At 39.4% G+C, this 22410-nt stretch overlaps 3 protein-coding genes across 3 annotated transcripts; 2 read left to right on the plus strand and 1 right to left on the minus strand.

The window, feature by feature from the left end:
* Nucleotides 1-2379: 2379 nt before the first annotated feature.
* Nucleotides 2380-4917, plus strand: LOC311255884 (beta-1,3-galactosyltransferase 1-like). Its single transcript, XM_084350545.1, has 2 exons — nucleotides 2380-2445; nucleotides 2619-4917. Exons 1-2 carry the CDS (start codon nucleotides 2413-2415, stop codon nucleotides 3768-3770), a joined length of 1185 nt encoding a protein of 394 aa, XP_084206671.1. The 5' UTR covers nucleotides 2380-2412; the 3' UTR covers nucleotides 3771-4917.
* Nucleotides 4918-10696: 5779 nt separating this feature from the next.
* LOC311257001 (beta-1,3-galactosyltransferase 2-like) lies at nucleotides 10697-11704 on the plus strand (the record flags this gene model as incomplete). The annotated part of the gene is made up of 1 exon (XM_084352431.1): nucleotides 10697-11704. The coding sequence occupies one exon, from the start codon at nucleotides 10697-10699 to the stop codon at nucleotides 11702-11704; it is 1008 nt and encodes a 335-aa protein (XP_084208557.1).
* Nucleotides 11705-15677: 3973 nt separating this feature from the next.
* Nucleotides 15678-21768, minus strand: LOC311257821 (interleukin-17C-like). The gene is made up of 3 exons (XM_084353730.1): nucleotides 21159-21768; nucleotides 20851-21062; nucleotides 15678-19159 (listed from the first exon to the last, which is right to left on the minus strand). The coding sequence occupies exons 1-3, from the start codon at nucleotides 21180-21182 to the stop codon at nucleotides 18928-18930; spliced, it is 468 nt and encodes a 155-aa protein (XP_084209856.1). The 5' UTR covers nucleotides 21183-21768; the 3' UTR covers nucleotides 15678-18927.
* Nucleotides 21769-22410: the final 642 nt, after the last annotated feature.

The following is a 22410-nucleotide window of genomic DNA, read 5'->3' on the forward strand; positions in this document are numbered from 1 at the left end:
AAAGAAATTACTTTTTTATTCAGTTCAGTCACTTCACTCATTCTTCTAGAAAAGCACTAAGTAGAACGTATACCTCTGCCAAGGCACAACAGTTCGCTTTTGTACCCACTCACAGGTACCAGCCACCTACAGTACATATGCCTTTTTTTCATGAAGTTGCATTATTCCCTGAGAATTTAACAAAAATGTTGACAATGTTTCATTTGGCATTTTGAAGAAAGAATCCTGGACCTGAAACTAGAGGCTGACATACCGGTTCTGCCGGTTTCAGCTTATTGTATAAATTCTTTCTTTCTTTCTTTCTTAAATAATATTTACTGCAACAGGAAGCTGTGGTCGGTCCTACGTGCAGCCATGGTGGAAAGACACAAGTAAGCCCTTAATGTTATTATTTCATACATGTACTTTTTAAATATCTTTTGATGGTATTTGTTTAATGTTTCTACAGTCTGGAGAATAATCATCTGTGTGACAGGAGCATTCAATTTATAAAAAGCGTTTGTCCAACTGTCACATAATGCCAGGGAATGAACACGGTGTACATTGACTTCCCTGAGACGTAAAGTAACACCAGAGGCTCTGTAATGCATGATAATTATGCACCGGCAGGTTGAACCAGAGAAATCACATACATTTGTTTCAGGAGAAGAGACGGCTGTGAGGAGGGCAGAGTAGTTTTAAGAGTCTTTTGTTGGTTGATGCTAGAGGACCTTTTCCACATTATGTCACTTGGGAATAATAACAGTCTGGTGGTACGACAGCAGGCGTTGTCCTTCAGTGTCCTCTGGGCTCTGTGCAGACATCTCACTTCCCTGATCAATATCACTGATGCTCTGGAGATGGTACCAGTGATGTTCTGGGTGGTTTTAATCACCCGCTGTAGAGCCCCTCTGTCCTGGGCCGAGATGAACCACGTCAGTTTGTGATGTTTCCAGTCAGGAAGCTTTCTATCGCTCCTCTTAGCACAATAATTTAGTCTTCTTAAGTGTCCTTAACTCTTATGAGGCTTGTGCTATTTTGGCCATCGTTAATGCTTCTGGCTTCGCCTTCATTGACGTGTTTGGTATCTTTGTTTTGTCACTTCTTATTTTATCTTTTCACATCTTTACTGTATCAGCGTGTTTGACCCAAAAACACACAAAAAACATACAATTGGATTTTTGGGAAAAAAAATTAATGTCCCATCCTGCACATTTTCACCCACACATGAACTTTATTTTATCATATCGCCACTTTTCCTTGTTCTATCGACACCAGCCTGGCAGCTCTCAGTGAACACGGTCGGACCTGAATGAAAAGAACACTAGTTTGACAAAGGGAATAAATACCGAGGTGGTTTTTTATTGCAACTCAGTTAAATTTGGCAGCAGTTAGCGCATACTTGAGCAACAAAGCCACAGGTATCTGTCAACCAGGAAACATCCATAAACTATCTGGCACTGTAATGTAACTGTAGCCTCTGTTATCGGGGGAGAAGGCGCGACTGACAAGCTGCTGGTAATTAACTTGTTAGCGGTGAGCTACCTGACCAGATTCTCTCTAGGCAGTGCAGCCCGAGGGCGGCAGAGGGAAAATCAAGACACACAGGTTCCTCTTTTATAAATCCATTGCAGTGTCATCAAATAAAGAAAGCGTGCCCTCGGGTGCAGGATAAGTCATCACATTTATAAAGTGTTTCCAAGAAGTTACAAACTCCAAAATACTTACAAAAGGCTTTTTTTTTTTGCCATCAGTGGGGCTGATACTGCCATACGGGTGAGATATGAAGCAAGACATGTGTGATAAAAACAATAAAACAGCTATTTTGATTTTATGGAAACATTTAGCTGATAATGTTTAATAGTGTGACTATAAAATATCAGAATATCTCACCACTAATCATGAGGGATTTTAATGTGTGCAGTATTTACAGTATACAATATCACAAGGTGAGGTAATGTGTCAAACTCCATAGAATAAGTGAACCATTTCTCTTTAGCTCGAACGCACCCCCATCTCTTTCAACATACACAAACAGGTGTGATTCGACGTGTTAACAGAGAACCAGCCCAGCTCGTACGAGCTGTTTGCAAAGACTGAGGAGGATTTTAAGCTTTTCAGCAGCGTTGAGGTAAGACCAACACTCACAAATGAATGGGCGTGGTAAACAAAGGCGAGGCTCTCCTGCAGGTGATAAACCTGACAAAGTACCATGGTTACTTAATAAACCCAGGGACTTTAGCCCGGTGACACAGTCGGCCAGGGGGGTGATAGGATCAGGGATTCAGGCTCTTCATGTTCGCTGCTCCTCCAGGGTTTTCTAACTGACAGTCCAGACTCGCTCTTCACTCAGTGGTTTGTTCACGGGAACAGGTTCTCTGTTTCACATGTAAACGAACTCAAATCCACTCCTACAGACGAGAGCATGACAATATGCTGGAAAGTGTCCTTGTTAAGGAAAGAATGGTATGTACGCTTTTTAAAATGTATTTTCTGTATTCATGAAGCCTGTCTGTGAAAACTGTCTTTTATCTGAACCTGTGTTTATACTTTACAAGAGCATTTTTACTTTTGTTCATTTAAGAGCAAAAAAAAAAAAAAAAAACACTTTTAAAGTCTGAGTTTATGTTTCCTCTCAGCCAACAGTGGATGGCGTGGAACCGGCAGAAGGCAGGGGAGGGTTCATCTGGTCACGGCGTCGCTGCCTCTTCTTTATTCTGGTACTGGGAGCAGTTCTGTTTGTTTGCAGCATGGACTTAAAGGAAATGAAACCTAACTGGAACCCGACATGGTTGACTTCATTTAAAAAACTAAATCTTGTCTCCCACTCGACGGATTCCCGTGACAGCACAACCAGCTCCTCTGCCCTCTCTCATTCTGACAACACCACATCAAATTCTTCAGAGGTGACCCAGCAGAAACCTGAGTCACCAACACCGGTTCCTTATAAATCTCCAGGACCGTATTTAGTGGAATACCCCTATGAGTACCACTTCGTTATAAATGAGCCAAAGACCTGTGAGCAGCAGAAGCCTTTCCTGGTTCTGATGGTTCCTGTGGCGCCCCACAACAGGGCTCACCGTGACGTCATCCGCAGCACCTGGGGAGCTGAGAGCCTGGTGCTGGGCAAAGTGGTGAAGCTGTTCTTCCTGCTGGGGCTGCAGACTGGAGAGGGAGCAGAGCAGCTCCAAGAGCAGCTGCTGCAGGAGAGCAAAGAGCACCAGGACCTGATCCAGAGCGACTTCCTGGACTGCTACAAGAACCTCACCATCAAGACCATGGTGATGCTGGAGTGGCTGGACTCCCACTGCTCCAGCGCCTCTTATGCCATGAAGATTGACTCAGACATGTTTTTGAATTTGTCCAACCTCATCAGGATGTTGTTAAATGCTCCAAAGTCAAACTACATGACCGGACTTGTAGCGAGAGGAGGTGCAGTCCTCAGAGATAGAGGTTCAAAGTGGTACGTACCTGAGGAGATTTACTCTAACTCACAGTACCCACCTTACGCTTTGGGTCTGGGCTACGTTCTGTCTTTGGATCTCCCTAAAAAGCTCATGGAGGCATCCAGACACATCAAACCTATTTACATTGAGGATGTGTTTTTGGGATTTTGTATGCAGCACTTGGGCATCGACCCCACTGACCCCCCCGGCGGGTATAGTTTTAACGTCTTTCCTGTGCAGTACAGCCGCTGTGCTTACTCCGGGCTGGTGGCCACCACCACACATGCAAACACTGATCGTGTGAAGGACTGGGAAGACTTTAAGAAACCAGGTCCATACTGCTGATCAGTAAGAAAGGACTTCCATTACCAACGAGGACTGAACTGTCTCGGCTGTTAATGTGAAATGTGAAAAATATATATTTTTCAATTGTTTTGACACAGTTTTGCCACCCTCACAGTCAGCCACCCTCTCAGATGTTTTCTCACGACGTTATCTGAATGATGCATGATTTCTGTTTAGTATTTAAACATTTTGACACTTTAAACTGAAGTAACCGCTGAGATAACTTGGGCACCATATTGTCGAAGCAGAAGAGGGATTTATGGCACAACTTGGAGATAAGAAAACACCTCCAGAGGTCAAAACCCCTGCCACAGTTGAGAGCAGCAGGTAATTTGTTAATTTTTAACAGTGTTGATGGCCCACCTACACCCACACCATCAACCAACACACACACAACCATGTGCACCTCCCATAGGACATGAAGTTGTCTTCACTATTATTTTTACATTGCAAATTCTTTAATTCCATTTTATCCAGTTATCATCCGTCGCTCCCGACTACAAACTGTGTAATCAATGACTGAGTACATACACCTTTGTATTGTGTGCAGCTGACTGAGTTTATTCAGGTTGGGTTTTCTCATGCGTTAACAAGCAGCGTCAACACGGCCCCTTGGAATTTTTCACCTGAACTCGGCACACACAATGATATAATGACATAATGCCCCAGTCAGACAGCTGGAGTTACTATTTAACATGATACGGTCGCCTCCTCGAATCTGTGAAGAAAGAACAAGTTTGTGTTCTCTGTAAATACAATTACATGAATACGGCACAAGATTCTGACGCTGATCTGAGTCAGGGCCCGTGTTGCCAGATTGGTTTGATGTTCTTCAGCCCAACAATTGCTCAAAATCTGTTAAAATAGATTTTTTTAAAAAATAAAAAAAAACAGATATGGATATCAATTCGTAAATAATAGCAACAACATCAATATATAGAGGGTGGCCATTTAACTTCAGCTGAAGTTGGCATTCAACCACTTCCTGGTGCTGTGTGAATCATAGTATAGGTGGTACAGGTACAGGTGTGGTGCAGAATGAGGGTGTGTGGTTTTTGAACATGAGACGGTGAAGTTGGTGTTTATTTTGAGAAATGTTATTTTTTTGGTATAATGTGAAATAAATGGATTGACATATCCGACCATGGTTTTTTGGCAACTTGACCATTTTTTAATCACAGCAGCTGATACAAAGAGCAGGAGGCACACTGTCTACACGCTCACATAACTGACCAAACAAACGATGTCAAAATTGTAGCGAATGTTAGTATACGTCAGGCCATATTTCAAGCTAAAACAACATATTTGATAATCCTGTTGGCTTCTGTTAGACAACAGCTAATGTTAGCATTCAACCTCTTCCTAGCTAACATTACTGTTCCATAGTGTTGGACACATTTTTTTAAGCTTGAAGTTAACTGCACTGACCGTAATCAAACGATATTGGTTGGATGCTAACGTGAGCTAACGGGTATCAAATATGCTGTTTTACATTGAATAACTTTAACACCACCCTGAGCCTGATTTCAGAGGAAAATAGCAGCTGTGTGAATGTGGTCTACATATAAATCTGTTTTATACTGCCCTAATAATAAAAAAAAGAACATTAAAGTACAGCTGAATTAACAGATAACAGGTTTTATCAAACTATGTCAGGGCCAATTTGCATTCACACATACAGCTTGTCTGGGTTGCACAACAGGTGTAAGTAGCCTACAGCTTGACAGGTTCAGTTGAAGGACCTTAATCCAACATACAGGGACAATAGGGTGTTTCTAACTTTGTGTCAACAGTTTAAACATCAGAATTCCCCTGTGCACAAAGCTGTACAAAAAAATACCAGTTTGACAAGGAAGAACTTGACTTCTCCGTAAAGGTCGCTGATCTCAAACACATCCATCACCTTTGAAATGAACTGGAACAGCTGACTATGGGGCGCCGATTGTAAAGTTGCGCATGCTAAAATAAACAGCAACTTTTCAACACATTTCGCAAAGAAACACGTTTAAAAAACTTGTGAATTTTAAAATGTTACTTTTGACCAGATTTACAGCAATATATGTAATATTTACTTAAATCTCAATCTAAATGTTAAATCTAAATCTAGATGTTAAATATTAAATCTAAATGTTAAATCTAAATCTAAATGTTAAATCTAAATCTAAATCTATATGTTAAATTTAAATGTTAAATCTAAGTCTAAATGTTAAATCTAAATGATAAATATTAAATCTGAATGTTAAATCTAAATCTAAATGTTAAATCTAAAAGTTAAATGTTAAATATTAAATCTGAATGTTAAATCTAAATCTAAATGTTAAATCCAAAATTTAAATGTTAAATATTAAATCTGAATGTTAAATCTAAATCTAAATGTTAAATATAAATCTAAATGTTAAATCTAAATCTAAATGTTAAATATTAAATCTAAATGTTAAATCTAAATATAAATGTTACATTTAAATCTATATGTTAAATCTAAATCTAAATGTTAAATCTAAATCTGTATGTTAAATCTAGGCTAAATGTTAAATCTAAATCTAAATGTTAAATCTAAATGTTAAATGTTAAATCTGAATGTTAAATCTAAATCTTAATGTTAAATCTAAATGTTAAATGTTAAATATTAAATCTGAATGTTAAATATAAATCTAAATGTTGAATATAGATTTATATGTTAAATCTAGGCTAAATGTTAAATCTAAATCTAAATCTAAATGTTAAATCTAAATGTTAAATCTAAATCTAAATGTTAAATTTAAATCTAAATCTAAATGTTAAATATAAATCTAAATGCTAAATGTTAAATCTAAATCTATATGTTAAATCTAGGCTAAATGTTAAATCTAAATCTAAATGTTAAATCTAAATGTTAAATGTTAAATCTGAATGTTAAATCTAAATGTTAAATTTAAATCTAAATCTAAATCTAAATCTAAATGTTAAGTATAAATCTAAATGCTAAATGTTAAATCTAAATGTCATGGTGAAACTAAATGTTTAGCTAATATGCAAATTCACACTGCCTTTCACCGGAAGTACCAAAATAAAAGCTCAATGACGCGAACAAGCGCTATCCGAGGTCTTCTTGCACTGTTAACCACGTCTCCTCACCGTGCTCTCATGTTGCCTGCAACCATGTCCAGCGACTTAGCTGGAAACATTGGTAGGGCCGTTTTGGCGGACTCCCGTCAATGGAGGACACCTGGGGAAACACCTTGAAAAAAACACACAGACGTCATCAACATGACGCCACGCCTCTTTAGGAGCCGCAGCGCCGGCTTTCTGTGTGAATTACACAGCGGTTTGTCTTTACGCCAGCGCTGCTTGGCTCTGTGTGAACAACCAACAGCGGAGAATCGGCGAACCGTCGCTCCGGCGATAATGCGGCTTCTCTGTGTGAAAAGGGCTAGCGACAGCTACAGCATCCACCAGCCACCACAGCACTCGGTAGTTTTATTTTGGTACTTCCGGTGACAGGCAGTGTGAATTTGCATATAGCTAAATATTTAGTTTCACCCGTGACATTTAGATTTAACATTTAGCATTTAGATTCAGATTTAGATTTAACATTTAGCATTTAGATTTAATATTTAGATTTAGATTTAATATTTAGATTTAGATTTAGATTTAATATTTAGATTTAACGTTTAGATTTAGATTTAACATTTAGATTTAACATTTAGATTTAACATATAGATTTAGATTTAGATTCAACATTTAGATTTAGATTTAACATATACATTTAGATTTAGATTTAGATTTAGATTTAACATATAGATTTAAATGTAACATTTAGATTTAGATTTAACATTTAGATTTAGATTTTGTATTTAGATTTAACATTGACATTATATTTTTACAAGAGAAGTAAATATCACAAAATTCACAAATATTGCTGTAAGTCTGGTCAAAAGTAATATTAAGAAATTCACATATGTTTTTTTAATGGGGTTTGGTGCTAAATGTGTCAAAAAGTTGCTGTTTATTTTAGCATGCGCAGCTTTACAATCGGTGCCCCATATATCTCAGCCAACATCAGTGTTGGACCTCACTGATGCTCTTGTGACTGCACAATTGAAGTTATAAAAGAAAACCACATTCACTTGGCAACATCATTGACGGGGAACAGCTCTGAAATAAACACAAATCTAAAATACTTAATATATAGAAATGATAATTATAATCTAAAATAAGTTGTACACAGAAATCCCACCCAACATGCTCAGCACAGTCACTACACTTTGAATTTATTCAGCTGGATTTCTGAGTATAAAAGTCGGTTTCTGTCTGAGGAGACGCAGCGACAGCAGTCAGCGTTTCATGGACAGTTGAAGTGGCAGTGCTACATGTAGAAACTGACGACTGATGGGTCTCACATTGTCGTCTGCCTCACTATCAACAAACTCACACAAGAGGCAAAACATTTTCTATAGAGTGGTGAAGTAGCGAGTCCTAAAACACAGAAACCAGCATTTTTGCACATCCAGTTCCCTCGTGAGTTTTTTAAATTGGTTTTCGGTTAGATGTGTGAAATAAGGTGTGTGGTGGCCATAGGCTGAAGATGTTTACACGTTACGACATAAAATCCTTCATTAAATATCCACAGTTTAATTATAAAGCTCTTACGTGTGTTAAAAACGGTTAGCTGTTGCTAACAAGTGTCTAAATGAGACTACAGAGGTTGTCGGGGACATTAAACGTCCTCACAGCGAACACGGAGACTCATCTACTCACTAGTCCGTCTTCACAGGCCCACTTTAGTTACAAACTATTCTAACTCTGACTTTACAACTCGTACATTGATCAGTTTATAGAAAACCTCACAAACATCACAAAGTGGAGTTCATCTGTGAAGATTATCTTGATGAACAAAACCTGTTAGTATCATAAACTTGTGTTTGACACAGAGATTCTCATTAAATAATTAATTCTCATCTCACAGGCTTTTTATCATCACTACATCACTCTGTGGACAATTTCTTTATCCCATTTGAATTGTGCCACAGATAACACGTGACGTTTATCAGTAGTTTTAGTGACACCAACATGGCCGTCACCTTGGCCAGAGGTGAAGCACTAATACATAGTATCAGTACAATAAATCCGCAATACTGACAGCTGCAGTAATGTGAAGGTGTTAGCTCGACGAGGCTTCAGTTTTGGTGAGCGTTAAACGAGAGGACATCAGTCAGGTGACAGTCGGGTGTGTGGACAGGACGTGTCTGCAGCAGCAGAGTTATAATGGGTGTCTGTTTGAGACTACACATGCACTAACACGCACACACAGCCAGACTGAATACCAAAACAGACAAGCTCGTATTACAACACAGTGATTGAATGTAATTATGTACATTTACTCAACTACTGTACACATACCTATCTGTACTTTACTTGAGTTTTACTTTTTACTTCCAATCCACTAAAATTTGGAGGCAAATATTCTGTTTTATACTCTGCTGCATTTATTTGACATGTAGTTACTATAGTAGATCCATGTCCGTGTTGGTAGTTTGATTTTTTGTTAGAACAAATAAACGACATAATGGAAAAAAACAAGATTTTTTCATCGTTCTGTTTAACTAAAATAAAAAACACACACAGACCTGAAAACCAGTTTTTCCTCTCCACTGTTCAGGGATGAACTGTTGGGTTTCTGTAGATTAAATGATTTTAATTAAAGTTTACAGTCCAGACCGGCTCCAACTGAAAAGTGTCGTGAGATAACTTTTGTTGTTACTACAACTCGTCTGTGTGACTTTCACTTAAAATAATATTTTTACACGATATCTTTACTCTTACTCAACTGTGACTTTTGGGTACGTTTCACACTTACAACACACAAACTCCACTGTCAGTACGTTCAGCAGATTATTCATAAACGTTAATAATTCAAGTTAAAGATCTGAACACTTATTATGAGTGCACAAAAAATACATAGCAACAATTCTGCCAGTCCAACAATATATCAACAGGTCACATGCCAAAGTCCATGTAAGTCTTTCTCAGTGGCTCCGACACACACCCATCTCAGTCAGCACACACACACACACACACACACACACACACACACACACACACGCACACACACACACACACACACACACACACCACAGCTGTGATTCACTGTGATAACAGACCACAAGCTCAGCTCTGGAGGAGCCTCTGGAGGATTTCAGGTTTTTCATTGGCTTTGAGGCAAAAACAACCCTCGTGCAAAGTAAAGGGGTGGTGCAAACAAAGGTGTGGCTCCACTGCAGGTGAAGGACGGACACAGTGCCATGGTTACTGGACCGAAGGAGGAACTAGAGACACACACACACATGGCAGATTATGTTATAGAGACCAGTAGATTCAGGTTAATGGTCTTTGCTGCCACAGTTTGTCGTAACAGAGCGATAACTGTTGCTGAACAGCTGACATGATTTTTTTTTGTGGAGCAGTAAGTTTTTCAATTTTCTAAAAGGACAACAACCCAAATCCATAGACAGGCGTGTGTCAACATGCTGAACACTGGCTTTGATAACGGAAGACACTGGTATGTAAACCTTTTAAATATCATTTTCTGTATTCATGAGACAAGTCTAGTGAGGGAGCAGAGAGAGAGGAAGGAAGGATCGAAGGCACAGTTAATGATTATCAAAGCATCATAATTTTCAGTTAAGTTGAAGCTACTTCTACTAAAAACACGACGACTCTCGCTCTAAGATTTATGTCCTTCTCCTCTCAGCCAGGAAACAGTGGATGGCGTGAAACCTGCAGAAAGCAGGAGAAGGTGTATTTGGTCACGGCGTCACAGCCTCTTCTTCATCCTGGTGGGAGCAGTGTTTCTGTTTTTCATAAACACAAAGGAAATGAAGCACAGCTGGAGCCCTAACTGGTGGATGAAATACAGTACACCAGATTTGTCGGTTCTTTCTCCTGACATGACTGATTCCAGTGACAGGACGGGTGAGGTCAGCCGATCTGGCCTCCCTCGTGCTGACAACACCACATCGACAAAGGTGACAGACACTAACACGCTACACCGGACTTCAAATTCTTCAGAGTTGACCCAGCAGAAACCTGAGCCACCAACACCGGTTCCTTATAAATCTCCAGGACCGTATTTAGTGGAATACCCCTACGAGTACCACTTCGTTATAAATGAGCCAAAGACCTGTGAGCAGCAGAAGCCTTTCCTGGTTCTGATGGTTCCTGTGGCGCCCCACAACAGGGCTCACCGTGACATCATCCGCAGCACCTGGGGAGCTGAGAGCCTGGTGCTGGGCAAAGTGGTGAAGCTGTTCTTCCTACTGGGGCTGCAGACTGGAGAGGGAGCAGAGCAGCTCCAAGAGCAGCTGCTGCAGGAGAGCAAAGAGCACCAGGACCTGATCCAGAGCGACTTCCTGGACTGCTACAAGAACCTCACCATCAAGACCATGGTGATGCTGGAGTGGCTGGACTCCCACTGCTCCAGCGCCTCATATGCCATGAAGATTGACTCAGACATGTTTTTGAATTTGTCCAACCTCATCAGGATGTTGTTAAACGCTCCAAAGACAAACTACATGACCGGACTTGTAGCGAGAGAAGCTGCAGTCCTCAGAGATAGAGGTTCAAAGTGGTACGTACCTGAGGAGCTTTACTCTAACTCGCATTACCCACCTTATGCTTTGGGTCTGGGCTACGTTCTGTCTTTGGATCTCCCTAAAAAGCTCGTGGAGGCATCCAGACACATCAAACCTATTTACATTGAAGACGTGTCTTTGGGGTTGTGTTTGAAGTACTTGGGCATCGACCCCACTGACCCCCCCGGCGGGTATAGTTTTAACGTCTTTCCTGTGCAGTACAGCCGCTGTGCTTACTCCGGGCTGGTGGCCACCACCACACATGCACACGCTGATCGTGTGAAGGACTGGGAAGACTTTAAGAGACCAGGTCCATACTGCTGATCGAAGAAATGACAGCTAAAGGAGGACTTAGAGTAATAAAGTGACACCAGGACTGAATTCTCTCAGCTCCTTCTACAATGTCAATTCTGTTTTTGCTTTAAGAACAAACTCTTTGACAGCTCCTGTCAGATTTTTAAAGTGTTAAACAAAACAAAGACTAATAAGACTTTCTACTGTCTAGAATTATAAATATTTTGCTGCACTTGTAAATTCAATGCCAGCGGGCCTATTAACACTCGAGGAACTCTGTCCTTGACTGCAAAGGTTGCGGAAGTTAAAAGGAGTGACCGCAGAGTTCATATTTGTCCAAGGTACATGACTCACATGGCTTAAAAGCAATGAAACTGGAAGTGTACCGCATTTTATATTCTTAAGCAAACAGTGGGTTGTAAGAGCGTACATGGCACCGTGCCATTCATGTATCCCTACAGGTCTGTTACAGCGTTCTCCAGCAGTAATCATGATGCGGCAGAGAAACGTCCTCACACTCTGAGACGTGTTCGGACACATCACAGACCTGCATTGTGGCTCTGCAGGACTAAACATGGCAACAATATTTCTTGTTGACTGACTGGTGCCTTATCTCTGTTCAGTATTCAAACATTTTATTCCTCTAACTTCAGTACAGGGCGTGTTGATCTGAACAAACTGCAGGAGCCAATGACTAAAGCTGCTCATAGAGACAAAATGTCAACACACCGCGACACTTTGAGCACAAAGAGCAACTTTATCTTCGAGCCGACGTGTTTCAGCTTGTGGCCTCGCTGCTACACTGAACCACTTTCTCAGTCGTTACAGAGTCACAGGGCTAAGGAGAGGATTAGGGCCACTGTTAACAGAGCTGAGCTCTGATTTCTTTACCTCAGGCTTCAATTTTGAGATTAAAGTCAATTCTGAGAAAATTTCATAATTCTTAAAAAAAACGTCATCATTTTGAGGAAAAACGTCATAACTCTAAGAAAATGTCACAATTACGAGGAAATGTCGTAATTCTGAAAAAAAATCATAATTCTGAGAAAAAGCAATAACTTTGAGAGAAACGTCATAATTCTGAGAATAAAGTCACAATTACGAGAAAATGTTGTAATTCTGGGGGAAAAAAACGTCATAATTCTGAAAAAAATCCCCCAAAATGTCTAGTGGCTTCACTCCTCTTCTGAACAGATCTAATGCTGTGTGTATGTCCGTGATGATGCTGGGGGCTCGTTTTAGGTCCAAAAGAACCTTTTCACTGAATGTTTGTTTGGACCACACAGCAGCCAGATGTTAGCGGGTGTCGGTGGGATTTTTGGGCCAGTGTGAAAGAGCTATAAGATAACACGACATTAGCTAGTCACTCAGTTTAGCTAACATAAGGTCGTTAGGCTCTTTTTTACACTGTGTTTGGAGGAGCAGAGAAGCTCCAACCTCATCGCTCATTAACTCGTCTTGTCTGGTCTTCATGTTTCGGCTCCGTCTCTGCATCGTCTGTGATGGTTTAATGAATTTACCCATGTCTTAATATATAAAGCACTTTATAACACTGAACTGGAAAATGAGGTTACGCCTCAACAATGGGACTCTCAGTGGAAAGCTGAACCCAAACTCCAGTGGGCATTTTCCAAAAAAATATGAATGGGTTGCCAATCTCAAATTTCTGAGTCAATCAAGGACAGAAGACTCACATTCCTTTTTATTCGGCTCAGATCAACATTATCTATTGTTTTCTATTGTGATGCGAGCCAAATTTTTAAAAATAAAGTGAAACATGAGCATTTCTTCTCTTTTTCTTTCTTTTTGTCTCCCATACAGGGAAATTTAAGATCTGCAACCCTTTTTCAGACTGTTGAGGAAAGCGCTGTATATAATAGATGAATTAAGTTTATTTGTTTTATTGTGAAGCTGAAAATAGTAACGCAACATCCAGTGTTTGTACATCCGAAATAACCACAGATAGTAAAACTATTGTAAAATGTAACACGAATAGTTTCTTCGTTTTGTTTTCCGTCTCATTGACCTGCTGGCACGCTGAGCGTCTCACCTGTATGTTTGTCCTCCTGCTGTCATGCAGAGACACCAAGTGGGCATTTTATTCACTGCAACTGATTATTGTGACAAAACCGACCGGACGAAGACCTCAGTGTTCAGCTCAGTTCAGTCATGTGCAACAAACCATTGAAAAACAAATAAATGCATCCGTTCTAAATGCAGTGCCGTCTTTATGTTACTTATCAAGGTTGTTACAGGTGAGACGTACGATGTTTCATGTTGTACAGAATATAAAAATGTCAACACTTTAATTAAAAACTTAAATACTTGGATGTGTATCATTGCTGCAACTGTTAAAATATTGTTTGTGTAGCAGGTTTGTGGGTTGATTCAGATGCTTTACTTCAAAAACAGGTTTGTCAAAGGTCATCCTGCAAAGATGAGCTTCAAATCAGGATCCATGTTGGAAACGTCTGTCTGGATGTGCAGGTGTGAGGTCTTGTTTGCGGTACAATACTGTGTGTTGTGCCCCAAAGGAATGTAATTTCTGTGTAGTTAGTCCACCGAGTGAAGGCCCTCAGGGAGGGTAACTCCTTTGCGGTAGGGTCAATGACGCGTACGTTATACCTCACCAATGCACCTGTGTACAGGCTGTTTGCGGTAAGGATCTGACGATAAACATTATTGTCTGCTACACTTGGGTTTTATCCTTCTTTAACTGTGTAGAAATATTTTGTATGGATTTCTGTACTCTGACACGTGAGACAAAGGTTCGCTAGGCTACAAGCATCAGGGCTCATTTTTGTGAATAATCGCCCATTAATCTGCTTTAAATCATAGAATAAAAAGACGCTGCATGAGTCCAGAACTTGGCTGAGAATCATCACGTTTTTAAGTTTTCGTTACGTATCAGTAAAATAAGTTATATCTTTGTGTAAACCCATGAGTACAGTCCAAACATGAAGTACTAATACTTAATTCGGCTTATTTTAAATGCCAAAATGTCAACAAATACAGGCTAAAATTAACATTTGTCCAGTTGTAACCAGTAGTTCAAAAAGTTTTTGAACTACTCAAAGTAAGACAAAGAACTAGAATAGCACTCAGTAGAGCGCATACCTCCGCCAAGGCCCAACAGTTCCCTTTGGTTCTCACTCATAGATACCAGCCACCTGAATACACAAGTTTTTCCATCAAGATTCATGCATCCTGAGAAATTACCAAAAAATGTTGAAAAACATCCTTCTATGCAATGTTAAAGAAGAATCACTTTATCTGGATCCACACCGAAAGTTAACGGGGTCTATTCTGGATCGAGACCAAATCCTCCATCCAAGTTTGGTGGAAATCCGTTGAGTATTTTTTGTGTAATCCTGCTGACAAACCAACAAACAAACAAACAAACAGACCACAGTGAAAACATGACACACACACACACACAAAAGAAGCTCTATAAATCCAGATGTTGGCTGAGAATCATCACATTTTTAAGTTTCATCAGTAATCCAGTGATAAGTGTCTGTACACCCCTGGGTACAACACAAACATGAAGTACTAATACCTCATTCAGCCACAGTGTCATCAACTGTCGGCTAAAGTTAACGGGGCTCAAGTTACAACCTACAGTTAATCACACAATCTACGGCTCTACTTCCTGTTTACATCCCACATATTGTGAGAGCAGCGGTGCAAAAACTACCAACAGATTATCTATTTATAATCTCAGTAACTTCACGTACCACAAAGATCTTCTACCTGCTTATCTCTCAATTTAACACTGATGCCTCGATATGACCCACATAAGCAAACAAGGCCATCAGTGAAACATCGACGCTTTCATTTAGAGTTAAATAGTTATTCTTAACGCCCGTCACTGGGTCATGGTACCGTCATGGTTGAGAGAACTGAGGAGTCCGGTGGTTCGGCACGTTTACTTCGTTTCACCATCGTCATCTTTTGTCCACAAGGGGCCGCCAGAATCAACAAAAATAAAAGTATGTGTGACTATAATTTATGGATCCCTTTAATATCTAATTGTTTTACAAAATATAAAGAGCATGAAATGAGGATTAATTTGCTGTACAAAAAAACAAAACCAGACAAAAGACTCAAAGAGACTCTTTTATTTTTTAAGTTAAAAGTTTAAAAAAGTGCATAGTTGAAAATGAATAAGAACATAGACAGAGTTGAACACATATGACATGAGACAAGCAGCAGCACAGGAGAACAAAATAACAAGCCTAGATTCAATTACTTCACTGGGGCAGTCAAGGGACATGTTATTACAAATCTGAGTGTTTAATTGTCTCATGCGAGATGATTTATCCCTCCTGAGTCTTACACAATAAAAATAAACAACCTTTAACGGCACAAAATATCCTACAGTGAAAGACAATCTAATAATAATAAAAAAATCTACAGTAGTAGATAAACTAGTCACATTTTAACCTCCTGAGGTGTATTACACCTTTTATCCAGCAGAGGTCAACATTCACATTCTCAGTGCTGTATCGTCGCAGCTGGACTTGTTTCAGTTCCCTGAAGACGTTTCATCCAAGAGGCTTCTCCAGTTATAACTAACGTGAGAGTCACCGCAGGCTTTTACACCCTGTGTGGGAGTCGTTAAGGACACGTGAGCTCTGAGTTTCAGAGTCGTTAGGGCCACTTGTGGGTCGTTGATTCAACCAGTCTTCATTAGGGTTGTTGAGTCCAGGTGAGCGCAGGTGTGAATGATTGTTGAGCTGTCTGGGGAGAGAACAGCATCGTAGGTGGGTGACAAGTAACGTCGTAGGCCGCCTCCTCTGTTCAAAGATGGTCGTTCCAGTTTGACAGTTTGACAAATGAGTTTTAAAACAAACACAACTTAATTCACTGGCCCCTTCAGTGATCAAATACACATTACCTTTGATCACAATAAAAATACCATATAAATAAAATAAAAAAATAAAAACTGTAGGAATCTTCACATTTAGCCTAAAGAGGCTTACTTCACATTAAACACAGAGAACAAAACGTCAACTGGCTTAAATACTTTGATGCTTTAGTGTTTTAAATTCATCAAGTTGAGGTTTAAGAATAAATGCAACTTGTACAAAATATGCATGTGCCTAATACTGTCCTGTTTTACAACAATAGTTTGACATTTTGAGAAATACACTTATTCACTTTCTTTCAGAGTTAGATGAGAAGATCGATAGCCCTCATGTTTATCAGTTAAATGTAGGGCTGGGTGGTATGGCTTTAAAATGATATCGCAATATTTTTAGTCTTTATCATGCAACAATATTGTAGGGTAACTACTGGTACTTTGACAAAATATTAAACAATCATCAGTAATGTGAATATAATGACTAATTGGGTAAAGACGAGCATTAGAACAAGAACAACAGTCTGGTAAGTTTGGAAAAAAATGACATGACTTAAATGTAACGTTGCCTTTAAAACCAGGAAATGACAACACTTCTGCCACGCCGTGATATAACAATATCCAAAATCTCAGACCGAATATTGTCTCACATCACGATAACGTTATGTATCGTATATATATTACCCAGCCCTAGTTAAATGTCAAGCTACAATGATGCTTAGCTTAGCTTAGCATAAAGACTAGTAATGATGTTATTATGGTTCTGGTTGCATTTGTTGCTGATTAGTTCCCTTCGTTGGTTGTGTTCTCTACCCTTGACTCAAACTGTCGGCTCCGGTTAAGTCTGTTTCGCTTCTGATACGACTATTTACAAGCTGTGGTTTCCCCAGTAAACACACCGACTTCTTCAGCCTGCTCCCCAGTCTTGTGCTGCTCCTCTCAGGGTCTCTCATCCTCTGGAGCAGCTCTTCGCTGACAGTGTCTCTGGACTCGCTGGGTAGAGCGGACAGGCCCGGTGGTAACACGGCAGGCTGCTGCCAGGCTGCCCTGCTACTGGTCCGTTCTGCATAACGAACCCAGAGACGATACAGCTGCGACAGCTGAAGAGGTCGGTGTGTTTACTGAGGAAACTAAAGATGACAAGCTGCTGTATCAGCTTCACCGCTGGCCGTTTGTTTAACATACATCTAGGAAACACTCTAGCCAGCAAATTCTTGTGGTCTGATTAAACAGTAAATTCACTGTGTCCCACTGAACTCCCTCCGTCTGTTTGTACAGCGAAAAACGTCCTTATTCAGTTTATCGACGATAAGAAGGCGTCTATCTGTTTAACTGATCTTTACATGTTTTGGGTTGTTGTTTTTTGTATGGATTAAATAATTTAATTAATATTTAGCAAGCTAACTAAGAACATTTACTCAGCCTGAGTACTCCTACTACTACCACACTAACCATTATCCCTCAGAAAATATGCTTAGCTAAGCTAACTGTCTGTACAAACACGGTAATTAATCTTCTCATCCAACTCTCGATGAATAAATACCCAAAATGTCAAACTATTCTTTTAACTGTTCACTTCTTGCTGCTTGTCATTTATGAACATATAAAGATACATCATTTCACATTAATCAGTACGTGCAAACTGCTGCTCTCAAAATAAGACTTATAAGAATAAGAGTGCGGAGAAGAGCGTTTGGTAGCTTATAGGTGAAAGCATCGGCTCACTGAGGTTACATGGTTTGAGTAGTGCTGAAATGATTAGCCGAGAAGCAGTTTTTTAGAAATAAGTTGTGTCATTAGATATCTGTGGGAGTTTTGGATCTTTGGTCAGACATTTTTACACGAGATGAAAAGTTAAGTGATCAAATAAATCTTGCTGCAATCTATTCAATAATTAATAGGACATTTAACAAAGATGTCAGCCTGCTGGTGTTAAAGTAAGGGATCAATAAAATCAGCAGGTTTCAAATGTCTTTGCAAAATTTCAGAGCATTCAGTTTAATATCTTTTTTTTAATATTTCAGTCTAGACCAAAGTGCTCCATCGTCCGACATCATCCTTCAACTCACGCTGCAAGCATGGCTGAAAATCAGCTGTGTAAATAAGTGTTACGTGATTTTAAATGAGTTTTTTCTTCTGGAACTGAACCCGAAAGTTTTGGTTTCCCTCCGGCTCGCTATGGAGCAGCTTTCTAACCTACATAAAAAAGGTCTAAATCAGTGATTAGCACCATTTTTTGCTCTGTTTTCCCCAAGAAACCATAAACTGTGACAGATCTCATTTTAAGCTGTTTGAGCTAAACTAGCAGGCTACAAGATGGATTATTTTGCTAACTTGGTTAATTAAGAGAAAAATGTAAAGTCAGCACCGATGTGAGTATGCTGTACGTTTACAGTGTGACTGGCACAACACAGGTGCAGCCCACAGGGACTTTGATAAAGTCCCTTTTCACTTTGTATTTGTTGTCGGAGCACTTTCCTGTCTTCCTGTGGATCTTCAGCCAAGCAAACACAGATATGGAGTTGTAGTCCATGTCTTCACGCTGGTGGATGATGCAGCCCTGACAAATGCACTCCGCAAAGGCGATCTTGGGAGGGATCCTGTCGTCGTCTTGATCTACTCTGATGGGAGACAGTCGGACAGAACGCAAAGTTAATCACTACACAAGCTCTGGGTGATCACAATGAACGCGTCATCTTAAGATATAATAACACAAATCTCCTCTATGTGCAAAACACTGAACTGAACCCAGATAGAAAACAAGCGGAGCTGATGAGGCAACAATGGCTCAGTTCCATTTAAAGGATAAATCCAAAGATTTCATCTTTTTAAAGGTTAAAAAGTAAAGTACTCTATCCAGTAAAAGTAATAGAGTACAGGCTCTGACATGTACTCAGAGTATCAGAGTAAAAAGTCTCCCTCTGAAGGACATTTGTGGTCAAAGCTAACTGAAGCTCACGTCATATCAATATAATTCAAAGACTATTAAAGTTAAAGGTAGAGTCAGTAGGATTTGTCCCAGCTGTTCCTGAACGCACCACAAAGATAGTTGATTGTTTTTTTTATTTTAATATCAGATTCTTTGAGATTTTTACTCAAGTACTATTCGTTCGGAGGTGGGAGATGACATACATACTGCACCAGCGCCAAAGTGTTGCATTTTTAAATACATTTATTTTATGATATATATTTTTGGGTACTTTTTACGACACTGTACTGCAGTATTCCTACACAACTGCAGCAGTGATGGAATGTAACTAAATTTGTCTCCACTACATTTTGGAAACATATTGTACTTTTTGTTTCAATAAACTTATTTAATGACTTTAGTTACTAGTTATTTCGCAGATTACATGCTGCATCGGAGCCGAAGAAAAACATTATTGGCAAGCAGATAAAAAAAATTGTACTTTTGATACTTAAGTACATATATTTCATCAGACACTTTAAATCTTTTACTCAAGTACCATTTATATCAATGACTTTCACTTTTATCAGTAATAAGTAATCTTTTAACACAATATCTTTACTTTTACTCAAGTACAACTTTTGGGTACTTTTTTACAACACTGCACTGCAGTATTGTTAGTTTTACTTAAGTAAATGATCAAATCAAAATCAAATATACATTTACTCAAGTACTGTACTTAAAAATAAACATATATTATTTATTTTTACTTGTACTTTTGATTCTTAAGTACATTTATAGCCAGGAAACTAATTTTGATACTTACAAGCCTACATGATATATCAGATACTTTTACTCGAGTACTATTCTCAGTTTATATGTAGCCTATATTTTAGGCTATACTTATAATTTAGGCTACTTTTACTTGTACTTTTGATACTTAAGTACATTTAAAATCAGTTACTTTAAGTCTTTTACTCAAGTACTATTCGTGCAGGTGACTTTCACTTGTATCAAAGTAATCTTTTAACACGATATCTTTACTTTTAAGTACTGCACTGCAGTATTGTTAGTTTTACTTAAGTAAAAGATCTGAGTACTTCCTCCACTACTGCAGCAGTATTAAAATATACATTTACTCAAGGACTGTACTTAAAATACATATATAGAATTTATTTTTGTACTATCTTTAGATACTTAAGTACATTAAATATCAGTTACTTAAAGTCTTTTACTCAAGTACTGTTCGTGCAAGTGACTTTCACTTGTATCAAAGTAATAGATTACTAGTTTAAGTACTCTTCCTCCTGCACTGCTGTGACACACTGTGATTTCTGCTCACTCGTGATATCGGAGCGCCTTTTTGTCCCAGCGCGGTCTCCGTAGCAGCGCGTGGTCGCCTACCTGTACCTCCACGGGGAGACGGAGCGGTTGTTGTCGGCGCCTCGCATCTCCTTGGCGGCCTGCACGCAGGTCCTGGTGTCCGGCTGGCTCACGGAAACCTTCTTGTCCCAGTACCGCGTCTGAAACTCCTCGATCAGTTTATTCAGGCCGTCCTCGCTGATGCACCTGGGGGACGTGCGGTCGGTGAAGATCAGCAGCGAGCCGAGGAGGACCTGCAAGACAAACAGTCAGAGACAAAACACGTGAGACGCCGTGCAGAGTCCAGCGCAGAGCTGCGTGTGTCTGCTCCGGTCCCCGGCCACAGTTACCATCTGCAGGCTGTCCCGCGTCATGTTGCGCCCGGGCAGGCTCGAGTGTGACCGGCAGCTCCATTAGCGCCGGTATATATACTTCACTGTCTATGTTGGTGCTGGTCGCGGCGGCTGCAGGTGGGAAATCCTTGAACTCAGTATTTCCTCCTGCTGATTCACTGGGAGAGCGGCTGCGGCTGGCCCCGCCCCCTGGCGGACCCCGCCCCTCTGACGTCAGTCTTTAGCGATCTCAATACGTCGTCACCTCACGTGTGCGTGTGTTCGTCATTAAAGGTGCAATCTGTAGTTTCAGAAGAGAAAGGTCTTTTTATTGCTGAATAATCAAACTGAACTTAAAGGACAACACAGATTCATACTTTGTTTACATGTGGCGGACCCTGCCACCTTCCTCGCTATCGAACTTTTACTCCAGTATGACTCTTGGGTACTTTAGTTACTTTGCATATTTACATCCTGCATCAGAGACAAAGTAAAACATTTTTAAATTCATTGATTTTATCAGCAATCAGATTAAAACAAACAAACAAAAACAGATTCTGATAATTAGAAAAATGTTAAATATCAGATATATCACCCACTTTACAGTTTATACATACATGTCAATATATTTATAATCTACTTGTGCTTTTTACACTCAAGTATCAAAAGCAAATTTCTCCAATAAATGAACTTAAGTTAATTTAATATCAGATACTTATAGTGCGCGCTGTGTATCCTGGGGGAGAAATGTTAATGAGAAGAGAAAGATCCTTTTCTCTTTGTTTCCATGACTGAATAAACAAACTTGAAGGACGACACAGAGTCAAACTTTTACTCAAGCATGACTTTTGGGTACTTTGCATATTTACATGCTGCATCAGAGACAAAGTAAAACATTTTTAAATTCATTAATTTTTATCGACAATCAGATTAAAACAAACAAAAACAGAGTCTGATAATCAGAAAAATGCTCAATATCAGATCCAGTGATCGGCCCATAGCATACAGTCTGTAGCCTACATATATAGGTTATACTTATAATTCAGGCTACTTTTACTTTAATACTTAAGTACGTTTAATATCAGATACTTTAAGTCTCTTTTTCTATCTTTGTATTCCTTTTACTGCTCTTGGTCTATTTATCTGTTTTTAATTCCTCTCATGTGATTTTATTATTTTGTTCATTTCTACTTTTTCTTTTTTTTCTTTTCCTCTCCTGTTTCCAGTTTTATGGCAGAAACAGAAACATGCCAACAAAGCAGAATAAAAT

This window comes from Pagrus pagrus (genome assembly GCF_965226575.1).
Source record: "Pagrus pagrus genome assembly, chromosome: 1".
In the NCBI taxonomy this organism is placed as follows: Eukaryota; Metazoa; Chordata; class Actinopteri; order Spariformes; family Sparidae; genus Pagrus; species Pagrus pagrus.